The 26,300-nt window shown below is 41.7% G+C and overlaps 1 protein-coding gene across 1 annotated transcript in view; it reads left to right on the forward strand.

Annotated features, from left to right (window-relative positions):
* The window catches only part of GAP43 (growth associated protein 43), a 100,161-nt gene that overhangs the window by 29,124 nt on the left and 44,737 nt on the right, over positions 1-26,300 (forward strand). The window contains exon 2 of the mRNA XM_039221268.1: positions 25,643-26,243. Coding sequence (XP_039077199.1) covers positions 25,643-26,243 — 601 coding nt within the window. The remainder of the gene's footprint in view (positions 1-25,642; positions 26,244-26,300) is intronic.

Consider the following 26,300-nt stretch of genomic DNA (forward strand, 5'->3'; position numbering starts at 1 on the left):
TACTTTGTGTTATTTATTTGATTCTCTCATTTTATTTCTCTTTACTATTTTGTTGCTTGTTTACCTAAATAGTAAATATTTTGAGAGCAATAATTACATTTTCTACATCTGTATATTTCTGATTCTGATCTAGTGTTCAATAAATAATTTTTATTGTTGACATGTTTCAACCAAGTTGCTAATATTTTGTATATATCTCTTTCATTGTGGTCACTTTTGAAAGACTGATAGATTTTGATAAATATTAGTAGATATAAGGATGTAATTATGGTTCAGACTACCATCTTGAGACAAAACGGCAGCTAATAAATTTACTTAGAAGAGAATTTCTGTAACATTATTAACAGTAGATTCTGTACAATTTTATACATGTTTACACAGAATTTGTCCTGCTATTCATAACCTCTGGTAGAGGGAAGCTACAAGTCAAAACATTTATGAGGCAAGTTGAAGGATCTAGAGTTAGGTTAAGCAGATAGGTGAGGCTGAACTAAAAATTGGAGACTTGACATCTATACCTCATTTGAAAAAATACCGATGGCAGGGATCTGAATTTTCTTATTTTTTTCTTGACTAAATGATGGGTTAGTTTTTTCAGTGTCAAAGGAGGCTAAGAACGTTTTGAGGAATGGTTTTTGCTCTTACTTTGTGTTTTGCATCATCAGTTTACCAAGAGTAACCTCTACCCCTTAAACTACTATTTCTCAGAGGAGTAGATTTAAAGATTCTTAGGATTATTGAGCTGGAAAAAACTTGACCCTCTAGTTCAAATCCCTTGTTTACAGATATGCAACCTGCTTCCTCTGGGCCTCATCTCTGAAACCCCAAGTTTGTACTAGTCCTAGAGTGGGTAATTCCATCCAAAATATTGCTGTTATATTAAAAACAGCATTTTTAACTTTAAATGCCCTGTTTGTGTTTAATGGACTTTTTCTTGTAAAAGTAGATTCCCTCCTCACTTCAGATACTTAGCATTTGAAATTTTAAAATTGCTCTTAAAGACTATTTCTCCAAATATATGGAACAATAGTAGGGACAAAATATTAACTCTCTATCTTTCTCCTGTCCACTCCTCTCTCTGCCCCAAATCCACTGTATGTAAGCGTTTACGCATTGCCTCTCATAATTCTGCCATTCTTAAGGCTGGAAAACTTAGCTCAGTTGACTGTCATTGTTTTAAATTTTTTTGCTCTGCTGTAAAATAGCTTATATTTCAAGTTTTCCACTGTTTTCACTTTAATTTTTCAGCTGGCCACTATATGTATGAAACAGAATTGGTACTCAGAGAAAAGTACCAAGTGATTCAAATATTGACTATTATATTCATTTTTAGTATGACCGTAAGCAAATCACATACTTGTCTACTTAGTCACCTATAGTGGATGAAACAGCAGATGACACAAGTTTACCTGAAAAGTTCTTCTCTGGAGAAAGAGACTTAGGAAATACAAACTCTCTCTTTGTTGAAGAGCTCAGCTCTTTCCAGGAAGATCTGAGGAAATGGTGAGCAAACCCAATACTACTTCAGCACACCTCTCTCACAGTCTTTTTTAAAAAGCCCTATTTTATTTGAACACTGTGTTCCTGAGTCAAAAGAGTGCTTCAACAAAATCTGCCTTCCTAGAGGCAAAGCAATATCACACAAGTCACACTCCCAGAAAGACAGATACTGCTGAACATAGACTGGACAAAAGAAGTTTTTCTTGTTTTTGTTTTTTTCTGTTTTTTTTTTTAATCTCCGGCAAAAATTACTCAAATTGCTTGCGAGTGAGACACAATATGATGTTTATCCCTGTTTACAGATGTTTAACCAATGCCCCTTCAGAGGGTCATGTGCCTACAAACAGCATCGTCATAATTATATCTGTTGCTGCAAAGAACAGATGTGTAAATTGGTGGTTTCTTGGGGGAAAATAATACCAAGTCCACTTTCCAGAAATGTACACAGTACAGTGCAGCTGTTAACACTCTAAATGGAGGTCTCGTTAGTGTCTATAACTGAATGTGCCTACATGTAAAGAGCAGGAAAGTTCAGTGGGGCATCTAGCAGGGAAGTCCAGGAGCACCCAGAAAATCGTTCAGATTGTTTGGTGTGTTTAAAAATTCCTAGTGATATTGGACTAATTTCCATATCCAGAGAAAGTAAGAACACATCTTTGATTCTAAAGTCTTCAGGCAAGAAATACGTATTGAATAGAAAGTGGAATTAGGAAACCTCTGTGCATTTAAAAATATAAAAACCAGACTTCAGCGAGGTCAGCTTGCATCAGGGTGATCATACTTTTGACCTGTGAACACCAGAATATTCCTAAACTCACCACTGCAGGGGCTGGCAAGGATCGGGGTCCCCAGATCCTCCCCTGAAAACTAGCATTCAATGGTTCCTTTTTTTTACCCTGGACATAACAAGAAGAATTAGATGAAATTATTTCTACTAATGAATTTATTGTATTGAAAATACTTGTTTTCCCTGAGGAAATAAGGGAAATATGCAAAGATATTATACCTACCTTGGGAATTTTGTTTCTGGGGCAGAAGCATAATCTTTTCCCAGGCTATGCTTTTCTACATTAATGATTCCATACTAACTACCCAGCAGCCCCAGACCAGGGCTCTGTGATTGAAATGTAACAGAGGAACAATCTAGTCTGCTAATCTGGATCATTCAGGCCCAGGATGGAAGGATTATAAAGAGACCTGCCAATTGCCTTAGGCCAAAGCATTCCTTTTGACAGTAATGATCTAATTCAATTCTCTACTTTGTCCCAAATTCAGCCTTCTCATTCTCTGTGGCTTTGGAGACTCAAACAAAATCACAGGAGGTGATGAAGGCCAGCTCCAACTCTACACTGACTGCCTCACCTCTAGGCCTTGGCTGGTTCCTATGGCTATGAAATGACATGGTTTGATGACCTCTTCTAGGTTTCATGTCTTGTGTTCAATGTGTCTGTGATGCTGGAATTTAGAATGGAAATTCCTGGTCATGTGTGTGGGTTCGTGCCTATTCTCTCCCAAATCAGGAGGCAAGGGGGTGGGAATAGAAAATTATGACTGTTGCTTAATACAGACATTTTCAATAAAATCAAGGAGGCTATTTCCAAACAGGAGTGTGGGTCAGATTATAGTCCTTATCGTGGTCAAAGCCCACCAGGGGACTTATTAAAATGCATTTCAGGTGCTCTAAACTAGTTCTACACCAGATGCATTTCAGGTGCTCTAAACTAGTTCTACACCAGACTTCCTCCGTGAGCATCCTGGGAGGTAGGACCATGAATCTGATTTACACAAGCATCCTGCTGGTAATATGTATGCTGAGATCTGGAAACCCCTAATCTCCATGAAAGAGCACTTTTTTTTTTAGCTAATCTGACATTTTCTTTGGGGCAAAATCATTGAATTTACCCTAAATCTCAGTTTTGTAATAATGGTAACATTATCAGTCTTAACCAATTTCCCCAAAAGTGTTAGTGTCTTAGTGGAAAGCCTTTTGGATAACAACTTCTTGGAAAAGTGAGCAATTTCCTACTTACAAATGGAGTATATTCCAAAAATACAAGTTGAACTTGAAACTTAAAATGCTTTTGCACAGAAATAACATAAAATCATCTGTAGATTTCTAGACCTGTCTATAATATTCAGGTTAAGCCAAATATAGTTGAAGTTCTGTACATGTGTAATGGAAGCATAGGAGAAAACAATAATGTTACTGCATTTTGGAAGGGAACCAAACCAGTTTTTTTATATTTAATTTCATTTAAAAAAAAAAAAACCCAAATATGTACAAACACACAACTTCACTTTTCTGGTAAGGTGTTTGCTACCTCACTCAACAGTAGTGAGAATGAAAATTACAGCAAAATTCTTGTTTGTGAGGCAACTTTGGGTCATAATGGGATTCTCTTAAGGAATGAGAAGAGAGGTGGATAAAAAGGAAATTTCTAATGCTGATTGGGCAAAAGTTAGAAGAAATACCACTGTGGGTGGGGGAAGTTCAGGGCAGAGACAAACAGAGAAAAAGAGGCTTAAGGAGGAAATGAGTGGTTTCTGTGAGCAGGTAGTGACCCGAAGTGGAAGTGTAGGAAAGGTGAGCTGGTTACGTCTAAAGAGAAAAACTTAACTGGGTGTCTGTTCACCAAACCCAGGCAAAAGAAAGGAACACTGGGTAAGAGATTTTGTCAATTACCCAGATTTACCACCAGGTGGCAAAATTGATCCAAGGCCTCTTGGGTACTGGCCAGTTTATAGGGAAGAGGGGAGATTATGTGGTATTATTGTGACAATTCATTTATTTACTTCACAAATATTTATTGAGCACCTACTGTATCCTATCAACTATGCTAGCAACTAATGTTGAAATGGCCAACTAAAGTCCCTGCCCTCAATGAACTTACAGTTGGGTAGGGGGTTAACCAAGTACAAGAATGGCCCTATAACGTTAGTCAATATTGTAGGTAGTGAGGTACAGGCTGGCTCCTTTGGTGACTTGCGTCAATGTTAGCCCAGACAAAAGCAAAGATAGGCCAATAATTCTTTTTCTCTGTTCAGCTGACCACACCTGGGTGGCAATGCCTCCTGAACTTCTATTCCAACCCCATCTCTTGGGCTTTCAGAACCAAGTCTTCAGTCTTTCTTCAAACAAAATCTTACTGACCTTTTGCCTCTTGTCTTCAAAATATTTATCCTGGCTAGGGTGATGGGTATTAATCTGATTAAAGGAAGAGAAGACATGGGGCGCCTGGGTGGCTCAGTCTGTTAAGGGTCCGACTTCGGCTCAGGTCATGATCTTGCGGCTCGAGGTTCGAGCCCCGCGTGGGGCTCTGTGCTGACAGCTCAGAGCCTGGAGCCTTCTTCCAGATTCTGTGTCTCCCTCTCTCTCTGACCCTCCCGTGCTTGTGCTGCCTCTCTCAGAAATAAAGAAAAAACATTAAAAAAAAAAGGTGTTACAGAATTTCTCAACTGTGGCGTCATTTGCATGTTACGTGTTTCTCTTTTCTTTTTTTACAATGCTTCATGCAGTCTAGTAACATTTAATCTATCACGGAGTAATGGTCACCTCTTACATTCTTTTTTCTTTTTTTTTAAATATTTTTATTTCTAGGAGAGAGAGAGAGAGCGTGAGCAGGGGAGGGTCAGAGAGAGAGGGAGACACAGACTGAAACAGGCTCCAGGCTCTGAGCTGGCAGTCAGCACAGAGCCTGACGCGGGGCTCGAACCAACGAACTGCGAGATCAGGACCTAAGCGAAAGTCGGACGCTTAACCGACTAAGCCACCCAGGCGCCCCCACCTCTTACATTCTTAGTAAAGCTATGGACATTCAACAGAATAATCATATAAACATAACCATATAAACTACATTGCATACTACTTCAGATTCAGGAAACGATCCTTAAAACACTGCAGACTTTTTCTAACATTTTTTTTAATTTTCTAATATTTATTTTTTGCGGGGGCGCAAGCGGGAAAGGGACAGAGAGGGGTACAGAGGATCTGAAGCTGGTTCCCCTGCTAACAAGCCGACAGCAGTAATCCCCATGTGGGGCTCGAACTCATAAACCCCAAGATCGTGACCTGAGCCGAAGTGGGGTGCTCAACATACTCAACCGATTGAGCCACCCAGGTGCCCTATCCCAGACTTTTTAGAAAACTATGCAATTCAAAGAATTGACAGAAATCGTGGGAGTTTGTGGAACAGCATGGCGGGGAGCTGCGGGGAGGGTTTAGGCAAACTTTTTAATTTCTCCTCAGCAGAGCTGGTTCCGCCTGGCCCCTCCGCACTCCGTTTCTCCCGGCACCTACAACTGGGCGCCGATTCTCCCTTCCCCAAGTCGGGCGTCCCAGCTCAGCCTTTGTCTTCCGGCCCCTCCCCCAGCACTTGGACCCGGGTTTCCGTCCCGCTGCCCCGCTACGCTTCCCCTCCTCTGCACCGCTTAGGCGTTCCTTCCGGCCTCTCCTGAGGGTGACCTCATCTCTTTGTTTCTCCTTGGCCGCCGCGGCCCCTCCCTGCGCCCCCGCCCCCGCCCCCGCCTCCGGGCAGGGCTGCGGGAGCGGTGGGCGGGGCCTGGCCAGGGGGCGTGGCTAGGACGCACCGCCTCTCCCCCGACGCCCCGCCCCCGGGGGAGGAGCATTGCTCCCAGCAGCACAGCTGAACGCGGTGCTAACGAGCCTCCGCGAACTCCTCTTAGGGAGGTAATTCCTTCTCTGCGTGGTGCGGAGAACAAAAGCCCCGGGCCTGTCCACGGTGGAGGAGCAGCCAGGGGCGCCGCGTGGACTCCCTCCTTGTCTTTCATTAGTCTGTGGGCCGTCACTCCCGCCTGCTGCAGTAGCGGCAGCAGCCTACTTGCGGGGACTGGGCCCTCTGTCACGTCAAGGTTACTCAGCGGGTGGGGAAGGAAGGACGGGAGAGAAAGCTGGGTCAACTGGAAGTCGCATTTCTGTCCCTCCCAGTTTTTCCTTGCTTGGAGGCAGCAAAGAGCATATTAGCATTCCTCTGGCCGTGCGTGCCCGCGTCTCCAGCACCAGAAGGGGAGGAAGGCTTGTCAGCAGGAAAAGACCTTTGGAAACTAAACAGGAATGCCTTGTCATTAGAGTGTAGGAGACGTGAGAAAACCAGCTAGGTCAGGGCCAGAGACCATGATCCTAAATAGTTAAAAAAAAGAAAAAAACCAAAAATTTCCTAGGCTTCTTCATTTCAACTTTGCATTTCAGGCCACGATGAAATGCGGGCTCCGTAGACACCTGGGGGAAGGAGGGTAACTGAAGCAGGCGAGAGGAAATGAGACGCCTTCTGGAGGTGTGGCCAAATTTAGACTGGGCGTGAGATTTTCCTTTTAACCTGGGAACGCAGGGAGCAGGCGTGTATTCGTTCATTCAGTAATACTGTTAAAAATGATTGAAGAAGCCAATTTAGGTGTTAGAAACAGACTTTATTGAACACTTCATGAAGCCAGCAGTCTCTGGTTTCAAGGGTTCCAGGTAACTGCAAAATGGGGTGGAAGGCAGGAAGCTTTTCTAGGATACAGAATGAGGAACAAGGAAATAGATGTGGATTCCAAGGCTGGCTTTACATTCGGAGATGGGCTGACTGGATAATACTGGATATACAGGGACAGGAAACCTTGTTTGCTGACATGGCCCCAGGGGCAGGAGCGCCGCCATCTTGAGCATAGAAATTTACTATAACAACATGCATTGATCACTGAACGCTTACTCTGTGATGGACTTTGTCTTTGGCTGCAAGTGACCGTAGGTCCACTTGACCGAGGAGCTGCAGGGAAGAGAAGGGGAGAGCTAAGGGTGGTTATTAGCTACTCTAGGGCCTGAATGGGCCCTGCCCTAGAGTCAGAGACTGTGAAGGGACCAGAGAATTCAAGAGCTGCAGGAGACCTGCTCCACTAGTTAGTGATGAGGGTAGGAATTTGATGGGACTTAGAACTTTCTCTGTTTTTCTGACCTCTTTTTCTTGGTTAAATAGGTTGAAGCTCACTGTGGCAGAGGATGAGTAAATTGCATTTATTTGTTTATTTTTACCAGCCTTGGTTCCCCCCCAACCCAGTAAATTTCATTCCGCTTTTCCACACAGACTGACAAGAAGCCTTTAAAACTAGTAAAGTAAGGTGTTCCTTTAAAATGGCTTCATTCTGTCATGTAAAAAGGCTTTAGGGAAGGTGGGGAAGAGGCAGCTTTTTCTGATTGACGAATGATATGTTCCCGCATTCTCAAAGGGTTGGAATCATTATGTGCCTGGAGGAAGGTGGTGTCTGCTTTTCTGATGAGATGTGTCATTACTGGTTCATAGTAGCATGTAAGTCCAGTCATCCTGAATTGTGCAGAGTTAAGAGTCGTGGTGTATGGGAGGCTGGTCAGTGGACAAACTGTGCTCCCTCAGTTTGGTAATCCCCCCTGGGGATTAGCACATTTGAGAACAACCTAATCTCTTGATATGTTCAATGTATATAACTAATTTTAGAGGGTAACTGACAGTGTGTGGTGGAGACCTTTCCATTCCAGGTAGTAGGATTGGATGATAGTCAATTCTCTGAGGCTTTCTTTTCTAGGGAAATTGGGAAATGGAACATATATACATGTGCACACAACTAGAATGCTGATCCTTTGAATGTTTGAGTCTGAAATCTCTTTGTCAAGTCCCTTAATGTTACAGACACAGGAACTGAGGCCCAGAGAAGTGCAAGGACTTACATGAGGTTGCAATATATGTTTATAGCGCTCGTCTCCTGATTGCTAGTCCTTGGCTGCTTTTTTCTCCGAGCTTCCTAATAGAAGCACCTCTGAAATTATACTTTTGTGTAAAGAAATATTCAAGGAATATTGGTTTTCCTGGGACAGGTACGTTTGGTCTGGATGTTGTAGGCCAGTACGTTTCACACTGTGACAGCAGAAAATGGGTGAAAATGCAGATCCTGACTAGATCTGGGGCGGGGTGAACACTGCCACCCGCTCTTGATGGTCCAAGTTGAGCAGCAGAACTGAACAGCATTTCCTCCTTGTCTTTTCTTTCTCACTGATAGAACAGCCCTGGGGATTTAAGGAGCCCTTTTTTTCCCCCAGATACCAGGTCACTGTGTTCCCTCAGCTAATCCTGATGTCTTTTCACTTGTCCTCACTCAGACCTGAGACTTGTTAGAAACAGCCTCTGGAGACAGGTATCTTGAGCTGGAGGGTGTGATCTTTTGTCTAGTGACTTAACACCATCTAACTTGGTTCCACAAAAGCTTTCACACATAGGCAACTTGCTTGACTCTGATGGTTAAAAAAAAAAAGTCTTTTTTTTCTCTCCCACAAGTGTCCTCCCAGCTGCAGCTCCTTTCTCTCCTTCTGGGAGTGCAGCTGGTATGCTGCTAGCTCACAGGCGACGCCCTTCCCCTGGGGCTCAGCAGTTCTCCGTGCCTTCCTTCGCTCAGCTCAGCTCAGCAGTTCTCAGTTCCTTCGTTCGCCCACCGCTCACTTTTGCCCTGTGTTGCTGCTCAAGCCGTGTGTGATGCCTGGATTTCGGTCTTTGAGTTGACAGGCAGCTAAGGGATAACAGGACAGAAACCCTCTAAGGTAGGCAAGCTTCAGGGCCACACACCTCTCAGTTCTCTGAAGCTCGCCTGCCCCGGAAGGGCCTCTGCCTTTGCTAAGTTGCCCTGTGAGCTCATTTTCAGTCTTTCTTATGATTTCCCCACCTGTGAAAATACTACTATAGTTTCCTCACTAAAAAATAATAAAACCTGCCTCATCAAATTGTTATGGTATTTTCCACGTAAAACACTTGATTCAGGTGCCCAGCACAAAGTGACCAATAAATGTTAGCCCCTCAAAGGGTCCTGAACCCAATTCTAGTGTGGGGGGTGGGGCTTCCCTAAACCAGCAATAGTTCTCTGGACACTAGCTGAGGGTCCTGCAAATCATCTCAATTCTGACATAATGTATCTGGAGATAGCCTTAATTCCACAGGTAAAAGGTTCAGTCCCAAGAAATTGACTTCCACTTCAGACACCAACAGACACCAATGGCAAGCTCAGGTTGTCACCTGCACTTCTCACCCTGACTCCCTCCTTGGGTTCAATTAATTGCTAGAGTGGCTCATAGAACTCAAGAAAACTGTTCACTCACTAGGTTTGTTATAAAAGGATATATAACTCAGGAACAGGCAGATGGAAGAGACCCACAGGCAAAGTTTGGGGAAAGGGTGCAGGGTTTCCGTGCCCTCTCTGAGTGTGTCTCTGCAAACCTGCACATGGCAACCTGGAAGGTTCTGAAACTCTGATCTTTTGCATTTTTATGGAGACTTCATTACTTAAGCACAATTGATCAAATCATAGGCAATTGGTGCTGGATTCAACCTCCAGCCCCCTCCACTCCCCAGAGGTCAGGGGGGTGGAACTCAAAGTTCCAGCCCTCCAATCACTTGGTTCTTCAGGCAACCAGCCCCATGTTTAGGTGCTCTCCAAAAGTCATCTCAGTAACATAACAAAAGGCACCTTTATTGCAATCATCACAGGAAATTCACAGGGTTTTAGGAACTCTGTGCCAGAAATGGGGACAAAGACCCAATAAAGATTTCTTAATATAAGTCACAATATCACAGCCTCTACTAATAAGGCAATCTTCCTGCCCTCAAAGAGCTTATAAGATAATGGAGTTTGGGTAATAAGTACTCCAATAACTACAATACAAAAGAAATTAATAATACAACCGAGGATGATGTGGTAGCCTAATGTAAAGGTATATCTTGCCCCAGAGATTGGCAAACCTCAGCTTATGGGCTAAGAGTGTTTTTTTTTTTCCTACATTTAAAAATGTTTGACAGAAAATCAAAGGAGTAATATTTTGTGACGCCTTAAAGTTACATGCAATTCAAATTTCAGTGTTCATAAATAAAGTTCTATTGGAGCACAGCCATGCACGTTCATTTACGTAGCACCTATAGTTTTTTCACACTACAATGACAGAATCGAAGAGTTGAGACAGATACCATATGGCTCAGAGAGCCAAAAGCGAAAAAAAGTTTACTATTTGGCCCTTTGCAGAAAAGGTTTGTTGCCCCCTGGACTGTTCATTTAGGGTGATGCAAGAAAATTCTCCTCCTGCCAAGGAGGTGAGGATTGGGATGAGTCATGAAGGGCATGCAGGGTTTCAGCACACACAGGACAGAGAAATGTTTGGGGGGGGGGGCGCTAAATCGTAAGTGAAGTTAGGGAACTCGGAGTGAGGTGAGTGTCCAGCAAGCAGCATGTGAATTAATTGGCCAACGTAAAGAGTGTGTTCGTGGGAGAAGCTGGAAGGACAGACGGGCTCCATTCCACGAATTTCTCAAATGCTAAAACAATGCATATCTTTCTAGTATGATATGCAACAGGAATACTTAACATGTTTTGAGAAGGGCAGAGGGAGGTTCAGACTGGTGGAAGTGGACAAATTATAAAACTGTAATTTTATTTCCACTTTATCTGCTAAAAGATGTAGCAGAGAGTGGATGGCAGACCAATAAAGAGAGTGTCTCTAGTGTTAGCTTTCAGGGAATAATGCTTCAGGGTAGAATTTCAGACTTTTGATGAAAGGAGTCTTTGTCTAGGTTCTCCTTGCACACCCCCTCCGAATAGGAGGGACCAAATAGGAGATAAAGAGTGCCAATGTCTTTGTGGTTAGTAGAAAATAGTCAGCCATTTCCCCAAATAAATAACATAAGCTTCTGACTTATTTTTCAAATATCCTACCACTGCCAGCACCCCCATCATTACCTTAATTCTCCACAGGCTGATGTACATGCCCAGGGGCTGCAGAGGTACCAGGCATAACTTTTTTGAGCTCAATTGAGCTTTTTTTTTCCTCTTTAAGATTTTATTTTTAAGTGATCTCTACACCCAACGTGGACTCAAATTTACAACCCTGGGACCAAGAGTCACACACTCTACTGACAGCCAGCTGGCCGCCCCGTGATCGCTGGGCTTTTATATGTGACTTTTAACTGTGAGCTCAGTGTCAGTAGAAAGTAGGGAATTATTGTAGCCTGGAGCAGTTAAGCTGCCCCAGCCACAAGGGAAAGATGCTTACTGGATGCCTTGGAATATTTTACTCCTAGACTTGGGTCTAGTCCAGAGCAGACACAGGAATATGGGGAATCACGGATTTCTGATGGGTCATTTGGAACTGAGGGAAGAGCAGTGACATCACCCTTCCTTCCTGGGACTCTCATCCTCAGGACGGTCTCTGAGGCCTCTCCAGGTTGTGACACATCTGTAAAGCTCTCCGTTGTTTGCATTTTCACCCTGCCAAGCGGACCTGGTGCCCTGGCAGGCTCTTTGGGTCATGTGATATCACTTAAGAGAGGATTATGGCACATCTCATAGTTGTCTATGCCTCAAAAGGAAAGTAATTTTCATTCACGTCATGATCAGAATCAGACTTAATATTTCCTTATTTTTACCCAATTCAGCCTAATTATTCTGGCTCAAAGATGAGATTATCATAAATCCCCAGATGGCTCATACAGACTAATTCAGAAGTTGTAGTTGCCTGCCTGTTTTCAAAAACAGAGAAGAGGGGACTTTCTCTCTCTGGTGGCTCCAGTGGTGCCGTGTTTCTCCCTACACAACCACAAAGTGGGGGCTGTGCTGGTTCTTTGTACCATGATGAGCACTGTCACTAAATTCCTCCAATGAACTATGTGGCATAAATACTATGACATTTTTCTTAGAATATAAGCAGAGCAACTAGTATGAACATTCTAGATGGAGCTCCCTGTTTCCCTACAATTATGAGAAAAGTAATAGAATAGTTGGTTTGAGGAAAAGGTGATGTCTAATTCAGGAATGCTGGCTGGATTAAATCCCTAGATTTGAGAGTAAGTCATAGAACCTGCTCTTGACCACCTGCTCAAGCCCTTCCCCCTGATAAGAATGCATTTGGTGACTAGTTCAGTCATCTTCCTTTCTTATGTAATTAAATAGCCCTAACTCCTAACCTGGGGCCCTCCTCTGCCACTTTCCTCAGTATTGCTTTCTCTGAGCTCTGATATTTTCCCTCTCCTGTTTTCAGAATTAATGTGGAACCTAGTCTCTGGGCTGTTCTCAGCATCTCAAGTGTGAATCTTCCCTGTCAACATCTTCACAAGGAAAACGAGTCATGGCATCACCTGGGTGATGAGATCATGATCCCACAGCCTCTGCTTTGAAAATGTATTTGGGCTTTTCTTTGTAAAGAGATTCTGAAAGGGGAAGATGAAATTGTAGTGAAAGCTCTAAAGCCTAGTCCTTTAGACACGAGGAGCTATAGCCCAGCCCTAACAGGCACTGGCCATGAGAAAGTCCTGCTCTGGGTTCTTCTACCCCCCACTCCACATTTCACCTTGCCTGGGAGCCTGAAGGGAACACCTGCAGAGAGTAGATAAGCCCTGTCTTCCTGGGGTGATTTTAACTCATGTGCCACCTATGCAAGTAGTTTGAGTTCAAACCCTGGCTCTGTCACTTATTAGCTGTGTGATTTTGAGCAGTTATTTAATGTCCCTGTGCCTCAGTTCCTTTATCTGTAAAATAATAGTATGCATTGTATAGCCTTGTTAGAATTAAATTAGTTAATATATATAATCAATATATTTGTGTGTCTCTATATAAAGTATATAATAAAGTACTTGGAAGAGTACTGGGCACATAGTAATATATAATTTTTTCAATTTATTATTAGTATTGTTTCTTCCATGGATCTGATGGTGTTTTATAGTCTTTACCTTTATTACTTATTTCTTTGTTTTTTAATGTGTATATCGTCTTCACCTTATTTATTTATTTATGTCTATATAGTCTTTACCTTTAAAGGATTTTCTTTGTTTGGAGGAGGTATTTATTATCTTTATGAAATGTGCACAGCCCTGAAAAAAATTCTTTCATGAAATATCAAAGAGAAAATCAAAATGTTTGTCAAATAATGTACTCAATCCCTAGTCTCCAGAAAGTAGTAATTTTCACTTCTCTCATATTGTCTTCTTCTGAACAATTATTTATTGAATTCTCAAGTATCAAGCACTTTATGAATACTATTTTCTTTCATCCTAAAGAAAATTCTGCAAGGTAGGTATTAATATTCCAATCTGAAGGTGAAGAAACTGCATTCTAAAAAGTTAGGTAGTTTACTCCAGGTCATACATTTAAATAGTGGCCATGGCAGGATTTAAACTCATTTGACCCCCAAAATCATTTGACCCCCCAAACCACACTAGGGAACAAACATGTAATCAGTGAGTGTCAATGACTGACAATCAAAAGAGAACAGGATGCCAAAAACAAAGCAAATGAGAAGAAAGGAAGAATGACAAAGACCAAAACATCATGAGCAAATTTAAACTCAGTTATGATTTACAGATTTTTCTAGGGTCTACATATTTGTCCCTCTTAAACTGTCTAGTAGCTTGGGAATAGAAACCCTGTTTAAAAAAAATTTTTTTAATGTTTATTTATTTTTGAGAGAAAGAGAGATAGAGCATGAGAGGGGTAGGGGCAGAGAGAGGTGGAGACACAGAATCAGGAACAGGTTCCAGGCTCTGAACTGTTGGCACAGAGCCCAATGTGGGGCTCGAACCCATGAACTGAGAGATCATGACCTGAGCTGAAGTCAGCTGCTTAACCGACTGAGCCACCCAGGTGCCGCTAGAAACCCTGTTAAATGGAAATCTATTTGTCCTCAAACTGTATGCCCTTTAACTGACATCCCTGCCCCACCCCTAACAAAAACATTCCATAATTTTTTCCATACATGGAAGAACACAACAACATGTCTTCTAGAATCAGAGAGAAAACATACTTGGCTTTTTAAAAGATTTCTCAAGTACTGCTGTAAATGTGCAATCACTTACATGGTGATTGATAGTAGTACATCAAGGCACGTGCAAATTATTGGTGATGGATAGTTGTGTCTGCAAAATCATCCCATCAGCCACCTCATATATATAAGCCTACTGTAAAAAGCTTGGCATGCAAGTGCAGTTTCTGGCAAAATCACCTAGCTCCCCCTTCTAAACATGTGTCTGCCCCTAATCCCTCTGCCCCTTATCCCAGAGCCTCCTCTGTCACGAGATCTTAAATACAGACCAGTTCTGTTAGGTAAAAAGTACTTCAAGTGGTCTTGGTACTGACTGAGGATTGCTACTTATTTGATGATACCTTCTGAGTGTTTAGTGTTGAATTCTTAGATTGAATTCTCGGTTAAGTTCCTTGAAACAGGAGATTGGAGGCCTAGGGTTAAGACCCATTCTACATTTGTGGGGCTTTCCATTTGGTTTTATTTTCTTTATTTTGCAAAAGGGATAGCACACTTATTCAGCCTAGAGGAACAGTTTTATGAAGTTGAAAGGACTTCATAACCTGTAATATAAAAATTCAAGCTATTGTTTTATTTTTTTTTCCTTAGCAAATGGAATCCCAGTTCTTTTCCATCTCCCATCAGTTAGGCTTTATAATGACATGAACTCTGGTGACACATTCTGTACCCTCACTAGATATTAAGTAGAGTGACATTCAGGAGGAGTTTTACTAACTATCCAGTCAGGGTGTGTTGGATAGAGTTGGGAATCCCAAATCATGAACCCCCTACCTGCTCAGGACCAGAGGTTCCTAAGCTAACCCCCCACAAAATGCCTGGCAGCTGCATCCACAGTTTCATCGAGTATGAGTATTACCAAACATGAGTAACCAGTGTACGCTCAGAACCTATACAGGCTGTTGTGTTCACTGGATGTATAAGGTCTATCGCTTGATCCACAGGGTAGAGATAAGTGAAACAGTAGCTGAATGAGATTTCGTGTGTAGGGGAGGGCTGATGTCAGCTGAAGGGTATATCTTTTGAAAATGAATAGACCTGTAGTTTAAGTGAACTTTCATCACAAGATGCTGGACCATGTGGAGTTTTAGGGATGGATGTGGTTAGGGAGGATTGGTGTGTGTTAGTTGGCAGAGAAGAGGGATTATGGTTCATACTTGACACTATGAACAGATCCTCCCCTTCCCTAGAATAGAGAGAATTGGATTGAGTACTGGGACACATTTTAGACAGACTTCTGCTTATCTCTTTGAGGATAGATAGCTCTGTAACACTGTAAAGTTAAAGAAATGGACTCTCCCCACTCCCTGGGTAGGTATACCAACAAATATGGACATAAATAAGGTGTTAGGGTCAAACCTCATCAGTACTGCGGGGAGAGAAAAATTCTTCCTCTACCCTTCAAGTTCTGCCAGTTGGACCAAGAATTAAATTTACATGAGACAGGAGAAAAAAAAAAACCAAAGTTTTAGTACATGTTTTATTATTGAGCCTCCGTGCTCCGAGATCCAAAGAAATGACCAGGGCAGGAAGTTTTCATACATTATAGATAAAGAGAATAAATTTGTGATTAATTGACAGGATAAAGAAAACAAGTGTTTGGGAGCTTTAATTAATAAGGAATTCTAAGCAGAATTTAGGCTGATGTATTAGATTAGGAAAAAAGGGACAAGATTTGTTTCTACAGCTTTCTCAGTTTTCAAGTCCCTATGTCTGGTGTTAAGGATGTCATTTTATTTCTTTAATGCAGGGAAGGTATTTATTTATTTTTAATGTTTATTTATTATTTTTGAGAGACAGAAGGCACGAAAGTAGGGGAGGGGCAGAGAAGAGGGAGAAAGAATCCCAAGCAGACTCCATACTCAATGGAAAGCCTGACACAGGGCTCAGTCTCATCATCTCATGATCATGAGATCATCACCTAAGCTGAAATCAAGTGTCAGATGCTTAGCCGACTGAGAGGTGCCCCAGGAGGGAATTTCTCATATGGGAGATTTGATTCCCACCTTTAAGAGGACAGAGGAGGGTCTGAGTGTTCAATCAAGATAATATGCCAATGTGGTATATTTTGGGGTGGCCTGTCCTGGGCCCCTACAGATTTTATCTTATCAATATGTCTAAGTTTAGTCTAATGATAATGTAGAAGTTACTCTGAGATGATAGTGATGAGGACAATGATGAAGATGAGAAAAAGTAGCAGCTAACCCTTTTGAACATGTGCACTATGACAGGGACTGTGCTAAGAGCTCTATAGATGCTCACTCATATAATCTTCACAACAACCCAGTGCGAGAGCCTTGTTCTCCCCCTGTCCTATAGGTCAGGAAACTGAAGCTGACCAGCCAAACTCAAGAGCTGGTGATTCAGTGGCAGGGTCGAGGTCCAACCCAGCTCACACGTAACTTCAGAGCCCATGCTCTTAAACATCAAGGAATGCTGACTTGTTGCAGTCTTTCAAATGCATTGGGTGAGGAATAGGATTGAGAAAGGGTCCTGTCATCTAGAAGCTGGATAACATAGGCCTCTTTCTGTTTCCTCAGTTTCCCATTATAAAACAGGCACAGTGAGTGATGTGTTCCTCACATGGTTCTGATGAGGCCAGAATTGAAATATTACCTGTATATGCTGTACACTCATTACACTGGTAAGAGGACAGAGACACACTGAGCGTTTGTTTCCCAGAGTGGAAAGAGGATGCCTGGCCAGTTAGCTGGATGCTGCTTATTGACATGCCCTCTGGTCACTGACACGGGGTGGCACAGAGTCACTTCACAACAACTACAAAACACATGTTTTTGGAGCATCACCCATGAGCCAGCACTATTTTAGCTATCGAGGTGTTGAGGGTTGTATGAAACTGACAAGGTCCTGCTCTCAGAAAGTTTAGAGTCCAAGGAAAGATTTAGTTAACAATGAAACAAAAATATGTCAGGTAACCATAAGCACAAAGAAGGAAAAGCAAGGCTAGGTAGACCAAGAGGAAGGGCATGTATTAGAGTGCATGAGGAGTATCTTTCTCATTTACGTATTCATTGAACAAAACACATCAAGTACTACTGACTTAGAATGTAATTTATGAAAGAGGCTTACTGAAGAAATAACAAATCAATAATCACTATTCAGTATAATAGGAAGAATATTTATTTCAATACTTCTTGTGTCTTGTGTTGCTGAGTGTCCAATAAGAGACATTTTGTATTACCTTTTCCAGCAGCTTGGGGGTGTGGTTTGCTCTTGGGAAGTCACACCTGGGAGGAATTCACCTGTGATGGCAGCACAAGGGCTGTCTGCTGGTAGACTGTTTTCCTGTCTTTTCCCAGATGGATTGGCTGCCTGCTGTTCTCCTTCTTTGTCCAGTTGTTAGCAGAAGGAGCCTCACAGTCCCTCTTAGAGTCTCCTGTGTGATTCCAGCCTTTATAGCACCTGATGGGGAATCTCTCCCTTTTGTTTCCTGCTCAGTGGCCTCTACAGACATGGAGACCTGTCCAAGAGCAGAGTTTAGTGTCTCCCTCACCTTGCCTGCTTTTTCCTCCTTTCAGCATGTGCCACTTGTAGAGGCAGTGAGCATGCGTAGAGGCAGTGAGCACTTGGAAAGGCAGTGAACTGCCATGGACAACACTTATCAGAGTGGCTGGTCCTACTGCTCAAGATGGCACCCCATCTTGTGACTTCCCAGGTGTCCTCCCAGGTGTGACTTCCCCAAAAAAAACTTTTCCCCAGACCTAACTCTTAGCAAGCATTTGTATGGGGATCAATGACTTAAACGCTTTGATTCAGTCAGGTGACATATACCCATGTTGGCCGTACTCAAAGGTTTTCTGAGTTTTGTCAAATCCTGTCCAGCACATGCCCTGATAGATGGACCAGAATAATTATGTGCCTCATCTCAACTTTAGGCTGTTCCCAGCTCCAGTGTGTGGAGGGAGAGTTTTCTTTGAATAACTAAGGGACTAGTTACCCCAGCTCACAATCATAGGCCCTAGGGCTCATTATACAGATTAAGCATAAACAAAGGGAAGTGGGAGGGGTCTCCAACAATCCTCAATGAATATTTTCACCCATTTTACAAATGGAGAAGCAGACATATATATTTGAAAAATAATTTGATTGACAAGACTTTAGCCAATTCATAGATAAGATAAATATAAGTCAGTTGTCTTATCTTAGATTTATTGACATTTTCAAGTGCTTTTTGAAATTATTATCAATGCCATTCTATAGGTTTATGACTTCTCTTCTTGTCTGATTTCTACTCATTCATTTCTGATTGGTTTTTGTGTTCAACCTCACCATATGAGGTCAGTCACTTAGGTATTGGGGAACATATACCTGTTTTAGTCAGAAACTACTGAATTCCATCCCTGAGAAAGGAAAAATTTTAATAAAAGTCAGTAAAATGGAACTCTAGACTTCCTTATCTGTTGTCATCTTTCCAAAATGACATGAATAGATATGTTCAAATTTTAAATTTATTCAATAAACATGAATCAAACATCTACCATGTGCCAGACACCATTCTAGAAACTGGAAATTCAGCTGTGAGCCAAATGGACAAGGTCTTTCATATGCCGATTTTTGTCTGTTAGAAGCCACCAACTATAATATGCCCTTTACTTCTTCTCTCTATCTTTGTGGGACAAAAGTACTTACAAATATATAATACAAAATAGAAGAAAACTCTTTTGAAAGGAAACTGAATCCTCTTCCACTATTGCCTTACTCTGGGATGCATATGCCGCCTCATAATCTTTTGGAAGTGGGCTATACATGTTAAATAAATAGTATATGAAAGTGAGCTAAAGACCCATGTCTTGATAACCAGCTATTATCTGAAAAGTTAATATTACTATTCCAGTTTCCAAAATGGGATATTTGGTTTTCTCATATAGTCAGTCAACCAATGAGCATTTCTTACTTGTTTAGTATAACTCCGGAGCTGCAGCAATATGCTGCACCCTTCGTTTGAAGGAAGAAAGAGAGTTGCCTTACTACCATTCTCCCAGGCATTGCAAAATGACTCTTATTGTACCACATTCTCCTGGAGACGTTCTTAGTCATTATACATTTCCTGTGCTCCACTAAACTATAAAAGGACTTTGCACTGGACTGAAAATCAGACTTTAAAAATGTGGTGACAGGGGCATCATGCGGCATGACAGGGTAAATGTGATTAACCAGTCAGTTAATCATTCGACTTTTGATTTTGGCTCAGGTCATCATCTCAGGGTCCTGCGATTGAGTCCTGTGTCTGGCTATGGAGCCTGCTTGAGATTTTTCTCTCTCTTCCTCTCTCTCTGCCCCTCCTCTCCTTGTGTATGCACTCTCTCTCTCAAAAAAAATAAAAATTTAAAAATTTAATAAATTAAAATGTGATGACAGTTGTTGGCAAAAGCAGTTTCGTTGCCTCCATCTGCATCTCGTTCCCCACCATCCCCCTCACGTGCTTCGTTAGATCTTCAAATCAGATTTGAGTGTTGAGGGAACTGTGTGTAGCTCAGCTGTGTTGATTCATCCTTTATTAATTTTTTTAAGTGTATTTATTTATTTTGAGAGAGACAGAGAGAGACAGAGAGAGAGAGAGAGAGGAAGCCAGCAGGGGAGGGGCAAGGAGAGAGGGAGAGAAAGAATCCCAAGCAGGCCATACATGCTGAACCCAATACCTGGCTTGATCTCATAAACTTCAAGACTATGACCTGATCCAAGATCAAGAAGCAGAGGCTTAATGAACTGAGCCACCTAGGTGACCCATTCAGCTTTTAAAAATGACACTTTCTTCCTTATAACTGCCCAGAAAGGAACCTGAAGACATTTTATCTTCAGAACTGGAAGAGGTTTGTCCATCCTCCTTTCTTTCCTAAGGAGCATTTCACTGGATTTCTGATCTTTGACCAGGTTAGAAGAAATACAGAAGCTTTAGTATGACATCCTTTAATGCTTGGACATATTTTCTAAAGTATCTGCTATCAACTATGTTTAAAATAAACTATGTTTAAAAATAGAGTGAAAATTTCTATGTGAATTTTACCTCAATAAATTATTAATAAAACTAGAGTGAGCCATAAGTAGATGTCTGCCAAATTTTATATATATGTCATCCGTCTATTTTGGTCCCTTTATGGATTGCATAAGATCCTGATAGGCAGGAAAATTATAGTATGATAAAGAACGTGTTGCTTAAGATACCTCTGGCCCTTCCATTTTGCTTCTCAAAGATATCTTTTGCTCAATAAGAAAATATTTTGATTAACTAAAGATGTTCTTAGAAGAATTGGTATACACCAGTGAATTTTTAAAAGCATTTACAGTTCAATCTTGTTTAAGAGAAAATTTGAAATATTATAATAGTAGTATTTATGGCTGGCAGAAGTAGATACAGGGCCAAGTTCTTCTGTGTTTGGAAGGTTGAGGCAGTCCTAAGGTGACTGGACAACATGGAATGAATTGTGGTGTCCCAGGTGAACAGATGATGCTATTTTAGTTCTGGAAGTCAGGCATTCGGAGATTTTTACCTAAAGTTTTTTTTGCAACATAATTCATGCAAATGTTTGGACTTCTTAGAATGGATCCTAAGTTGTACCCTCTCCCTTTCCCAGAAGGAAAGGAAACTATTAACCAGAACAACAATGTTGGATATTAAATAGCTACATCTTATCATTGGCTTTCTTTCTTGTGATTGTTAAATACTGTTGAAAGTTATTGCCCTTTTGTGTAATCCATTTAGAAATTTGACTAGATTCTAACAAGTTAGTATAATGGTATCCATCTTTTTCAGAGCAATATTCATCCAAGATCTTAGCATTGGTTGAAAAGTAAAGATTTCAAGTACTTTGAATTCCTTTAAGACTTCATAAATTACAGAGCTCCCAAACAAATTTGTCAATAAAAACAATAAGGTATAGAGGTAAAGATTCCTGAAAAGGTTATTGCAACTCATAATGAGATTCTTCCTACATATAAGGCACTGCATTGGACTGTCCTTCTCAGTTAATTCACAGATAGCAACAATCCCATCTAAAAATGAAAGAGTTTTGAAATTATCTCAGAAAATATCAGAGAACAGGACAAAGATTAATTGTTATAGGACTGAGCTGAAAAAGTAAATCTTTTTTTGCTAATTAAAAAAATTTCAAGTAATCTCTACATCCAATGTGGGGCTTGAACTCAGGACCCTGAGATCAAGAGTCACATGCTTTTCCAATTAAACCAGCTGGGTACTCCAAAAGTAAATCTATGTATTTTTTTTAAAGAATTTTAATTTAAAACTATTTTTTAAGTGTTTATTCATTTTTGAGAGAGAGAGAGCACAAACAGGGGAGGGCCAAAGAGAGAGAGAGAGAGGAAGACACAGAATGCAAAGCAGGCTTCAGGCTCTGTGCAGAGCCTGACACGGGGCTCGAACTCATGAACTGTGAGATCATGACTTGGGCTGAAGTCAGATGCTTAACCGACTGAGCCACCCAGGTGCCCTAAAAGTAAATCCATCTTGATGAGACTTATGAACTCTTTAGCTATTAAATGCCAAGATCCCCTTTTTCCAGACCTTCTCCACCTGTAACTCATTATATAGATTGTTGGCCTAACTTCTTTACAAAATGGGCATAAGATCAGGCATCTACTGTGAATTCCTGGGAAACTGCTGATTGTTAAAGCACGATGAGGTTATTTCTTCCCCCAAAATCATACTTAAAAAGAATTTTATGTGTGTAGATACAGTACTACCTATTCACTAGTGTGTCGATAGTGAACAGCATAGGCACTCAGTATTGTTAAATGAATAAATGAATGACAATGTTTACATGATGCTTGATGGATTATCTGCCACAAGAAAGGCTAAGATGTTGCAGGTCACTAATGCAATAAAATCAGACTTGGGGTTGGGTGGAAGGAAAGAGGACCTGAGTTCAAATATAACGTGGGCCACTAACTTACTCTATAAATTTAGGCAAGTCACTGAACTTCTCAGGGACATATTTAGAAACGGAAGGAGCTGTGCTGCTTTTACTGAGTGATCTCTGGTTTCTCTGGGCTCAAATGGCCTTTGTCTTGGATAAGTTCTTCTATTCCAGTTGGGAAAAGGTCTCTGTGGCCTGACACATTGGGTTACCCTCCAGCCAGTCTTGGGAAATGTCCTCCTCTTTCTTGTCTTCTCTCTCAACAAAATGCAGTCCTACTCCAGTTACCTCTAGTACTGTGAAAGGAATTTTACCAGAAAACAACCTGTAGTTTAAGCCATATTAATAGAATCAATTAAAGGTACAGAAAGAAGACATGCACATTCATAATCCAGCACTGTCTAGCATAAGACCCAATTTTTACTTAAAATATTTTTGTCTTCTGATGTTTCTATTCAATCATTTAAGTCTGACTTTATTTTAGGCTCGTTTCTTCCCTCGCCTCCCTTCCTGCCTCCCTTCTCCTTCATTCCTCTCTCCTTCCATCTCTGTCTCTGTCTCTTCCCCTCTGACTGTCTGAAACATATATTAGTTGTCTTTTTTCAACCCACTAAATCCAGTTTCCCTAAATTTCTAATGCTGTTAAGTGGTCCAGCAGTTTCTCCAGAACGTGCTGCATGCCCATGGAATATTTTGATTATCTCTTTAGGTATACCTTGCCTATTTGGTTGCCTAGCTCTTACAAAATTGCCTTCACCTCTCTCCCCTAACTTTGGTCTTCCAGGATTCTCTCCCTTCCTACCTACCCCTTCTTCTCTTGTGTGCCTTATACTCCTGGATTGTTCAGATAAGGCTGGTCCCGCAATCTTGGCACTCAGGCCCAGTCTGAGCCCTTCTAAATAGATATTTTAACATAGACACTACAGAAACTTAAGCCCTGATCATTTGGAAAGTTAAAGTGGCAGATAATCTGAAAAATTGGAAGAGAAAGAGAGAGAGAAACAGGGAGAAAGAGAGATGGGTGGCATGGGGGGAAGAATCAAGAGGAGCTCTTGCTTTATCCATGTAAAGTTTCTTTATAGCATGCAGAGTCTCAGCTTTCTTCTTTTTATGTTTTCCAGCTTTTTAAAAGTTTCATCCCTTTTGCTTTGTGTTCTTTTTTTTTTTTTTAATATTTTATTTATTTCTAGGAGAGAGAGAGAGAGAGACAGCATGAGCAGGGGAGGGTCAGAGAGAGAGGGAGTCACAGACTGAAACAGGCTCCAGGCTCTGAGCTGGCAGTCAGCACAGAGCCCGACAAGGGGCTAAAACCCACAAACCGAAAGATCATGACCTAAGCGAAAGTCGGACGCTTAACCGACTAAGCCGCACAGGCGCCCCTTGCTTTGTGTTCTTAAAGAGAAAAGGGGATTCTAAAATTGTAGCTTTTTTGAGCCACCAGAGGGTCTTTTCTGTACACCTGCCCACTCTGAAATAATTGGTTTGTCTACTTTCACAAGAAGCAGGTATTTGTATTAAAGAATCACTTGGCATCAATGCCCAAGTACAGATGTCTTATCATATAAGACTGTGCCTCATTCAGAAAACTCAAGATAGAGTAAAATAAATTAACAACATCTTGGCTCTGTGCTCCAATCACAACTGTTAATTTAACAGGGTTATGCTTCCATCTCTGAGCAAAGTGTTCCTGGCAGAGACAGCTGCTCCCGTGCCCCAGATTGTGCTGTGTGCATCCCAGTAGGAGTTATCAGAGCAGCAGGATGGAGGGAAGGTGGTAGTGCATCAAAGAACTGAACAGTGTCACAGAATGGCATTGGGAAGAGGGAGCAGAATGGCCTCTCCCAAGTGCTTTTCATCTACTCCTTCGTTCTCTATGTGGATACATGCACAGTTAACTGAGGAAGAAGAAAAACTTGTCTTAAAATTTTTTCCTGGAAAATTGTCAGTCCTGCTTTTACTCTTCTATGTAGCTAATTGTGAAAACTACCTTTGTATATCCACCAGCATGTTGATGAATCTATATAGCCACAGGCCCGTATGCCTGTCCAACGAATGTCAAATAGACCTACATTATGATTAGCAAATCTGGGTCACTGGGTCAGAGCTGGTATGACAGATAGAACAACTCTTGCATTGGCCTGCTGTGGCTTACCTCCTAAACCGGAGTGGAGGTCAAGATCAGGCCAAAGTCAAGACGCGCCAACCATAGGACCTGGTGCATGATATGCACTCTTCTATTATCAGTCTTTTGAAGGACATTTGCTGCGTTGTTCACTGTTGTATTACCCCATTGCCTAGAACAGTGTTCACAAAAGTGAACAAAACTTAAATGTTCAAAAGTTGAAGAAATGAATGGAGACTATAAGTAACCATATGAGGGCACCATGGTGAGCAATGGAGCTATATAGAATTTTGTGTACTTGCTTATACATTTCTTTTCATGACTATACCTTTTCTGCCTATCTTCTGATTTAATTTCCTTACGGAAAAAGTTATTTGCACCATACGTTTTTCTATAAACGTTAAAACCAAATGGTAAGAAAATTTGTGTTCTAGTCTCTTGCCTTCCATACCAGGATGACTCCATTAGTGATAATAGAAAACTGATTCTAGGGTTAAATTGCTTTGGGAATAAGAAATTGTGATTTAGTGAGTATATACTACTCTTTCAAAAGTGGAAACAGTGTTTTCCATTCTTTTTTGTTTGTTTGTTTTTCACTAAAAAAGTGGCCATTTTCTGTATTCAAATATTGAAGGTCTCTGTGTTGATTACTGATATGAGACCACAAAGAGATCAAAGTAGACATCATTTTGTGACCAGCATTCTAAGTTCAGATTCTGAACAAATCTCTCAAAGCCCTGAAACTCATCTGCATTTTGCACTAAACCCTGATGGATTTGTTGTCTAAATTTTATCATACTCTTGGCCTTAGTCCTGCGAGTTTCCTGACTGGACTTCAAATCTTGGGGACACAAATAGACTTTTTCATGATTATTTTTTTAAGCCATCACATTTTTCACAGAGTCCCCTTTCCAGCACCCTGAAAAACCACTATCTTTCACAGCTCTTTGATGAAAACCTAGGATGAATGTAATTTGAATTATCAAGGGACATCTTTTAAAAAGCTGGTTTAAGTTTGTAATGGAGAGACATTGAGCTGGGGAAAGAAATACATATAAAATAAGGCCAGTGACTCTGGAAGGCCAAAAGGACATTAGTTTTCCCATCAGATAATGTGTTCTCTACTTAATTCTCCATCATGGAGAGGAGAAGGCTTGATATGAATTTCCAGGGTATTACTGATTTCTTTACTACAACTATGGAGCCTGAGAGAAAATAAATCATTTGATGAATATTTGTTGACTGCTGTAATTTGAAGGAGAAGAGCATCACTCCATCTCTTCTGTTTTTTTCTTAACCCCTTTTTTCTCCACAAAGGTTGAAAAAAATGATGAGGACCAAAAGATCGAACAAGATGGCATCAAACCAGAAGATAAAGCTCATAAGGCCGCGACCAAAATTCAGGCTAGCTTCCGTGGACACATAACAAGGAAAAAGCTCAAAGGAGAGAAGAAGGGTGACGCCCAAACTGCCGAGGCTGAAGGGAACGAGAAGGACGAAGCCCCTGCTGCTGATGGCGTGGAGAAGAAGGAGGGAGAAGGTCCCACTCCCACTGACGGGCCCCCTGCCAAGCCTGAGGAAACCGGCAAGGCAGGAGAAACTCCTTCCGAGGAGAAGAAGGGGGAGGGCGCCGCTGATGCTGCCACAGAGCAGGCAGCCCCCCAGGCTCCTGCCCCCTCAGAGGAGAAGGCCGGCTCTGCTGAGACAGAAAGTGCCACTAAAGCTTCCACTGACAACTCGCCGTCCTCCAAGGCCGAAGACGCCCCAGCCAAGGAGGAGCCTAAACAAGCCGACGTGCCTGCTGCTGTCACTGCTGCTGCTGCTGCCACCACCCCTGCTGCAGAGGATGCTGCTGCCAAGGCAACAGCCCAGCCTCCAACGGATGCTGTGGAGAACAGCCAAGCCGAGGAGAAGATAGGTGAGCAATTGCGAGGGTCCCACGCCAGGGGTGGGTGGGCCAGAGGGGCCTCCCGGA

This window comes from Hyaena hyaena, unplaced genomic scaffold (assembly GCF_003009895.1).
Source record: "Hyaena hyaena isolate Hyena2069 unplaced genomic scaffold, ASM300989v1 scaffold_977, whole genome shotgun sequence".
NCBI lineage: Eukaryota > Metazoa > Chordata > Mammalia > Carnivora > Hyaenidae > Hyaena > Hyaena hyaena.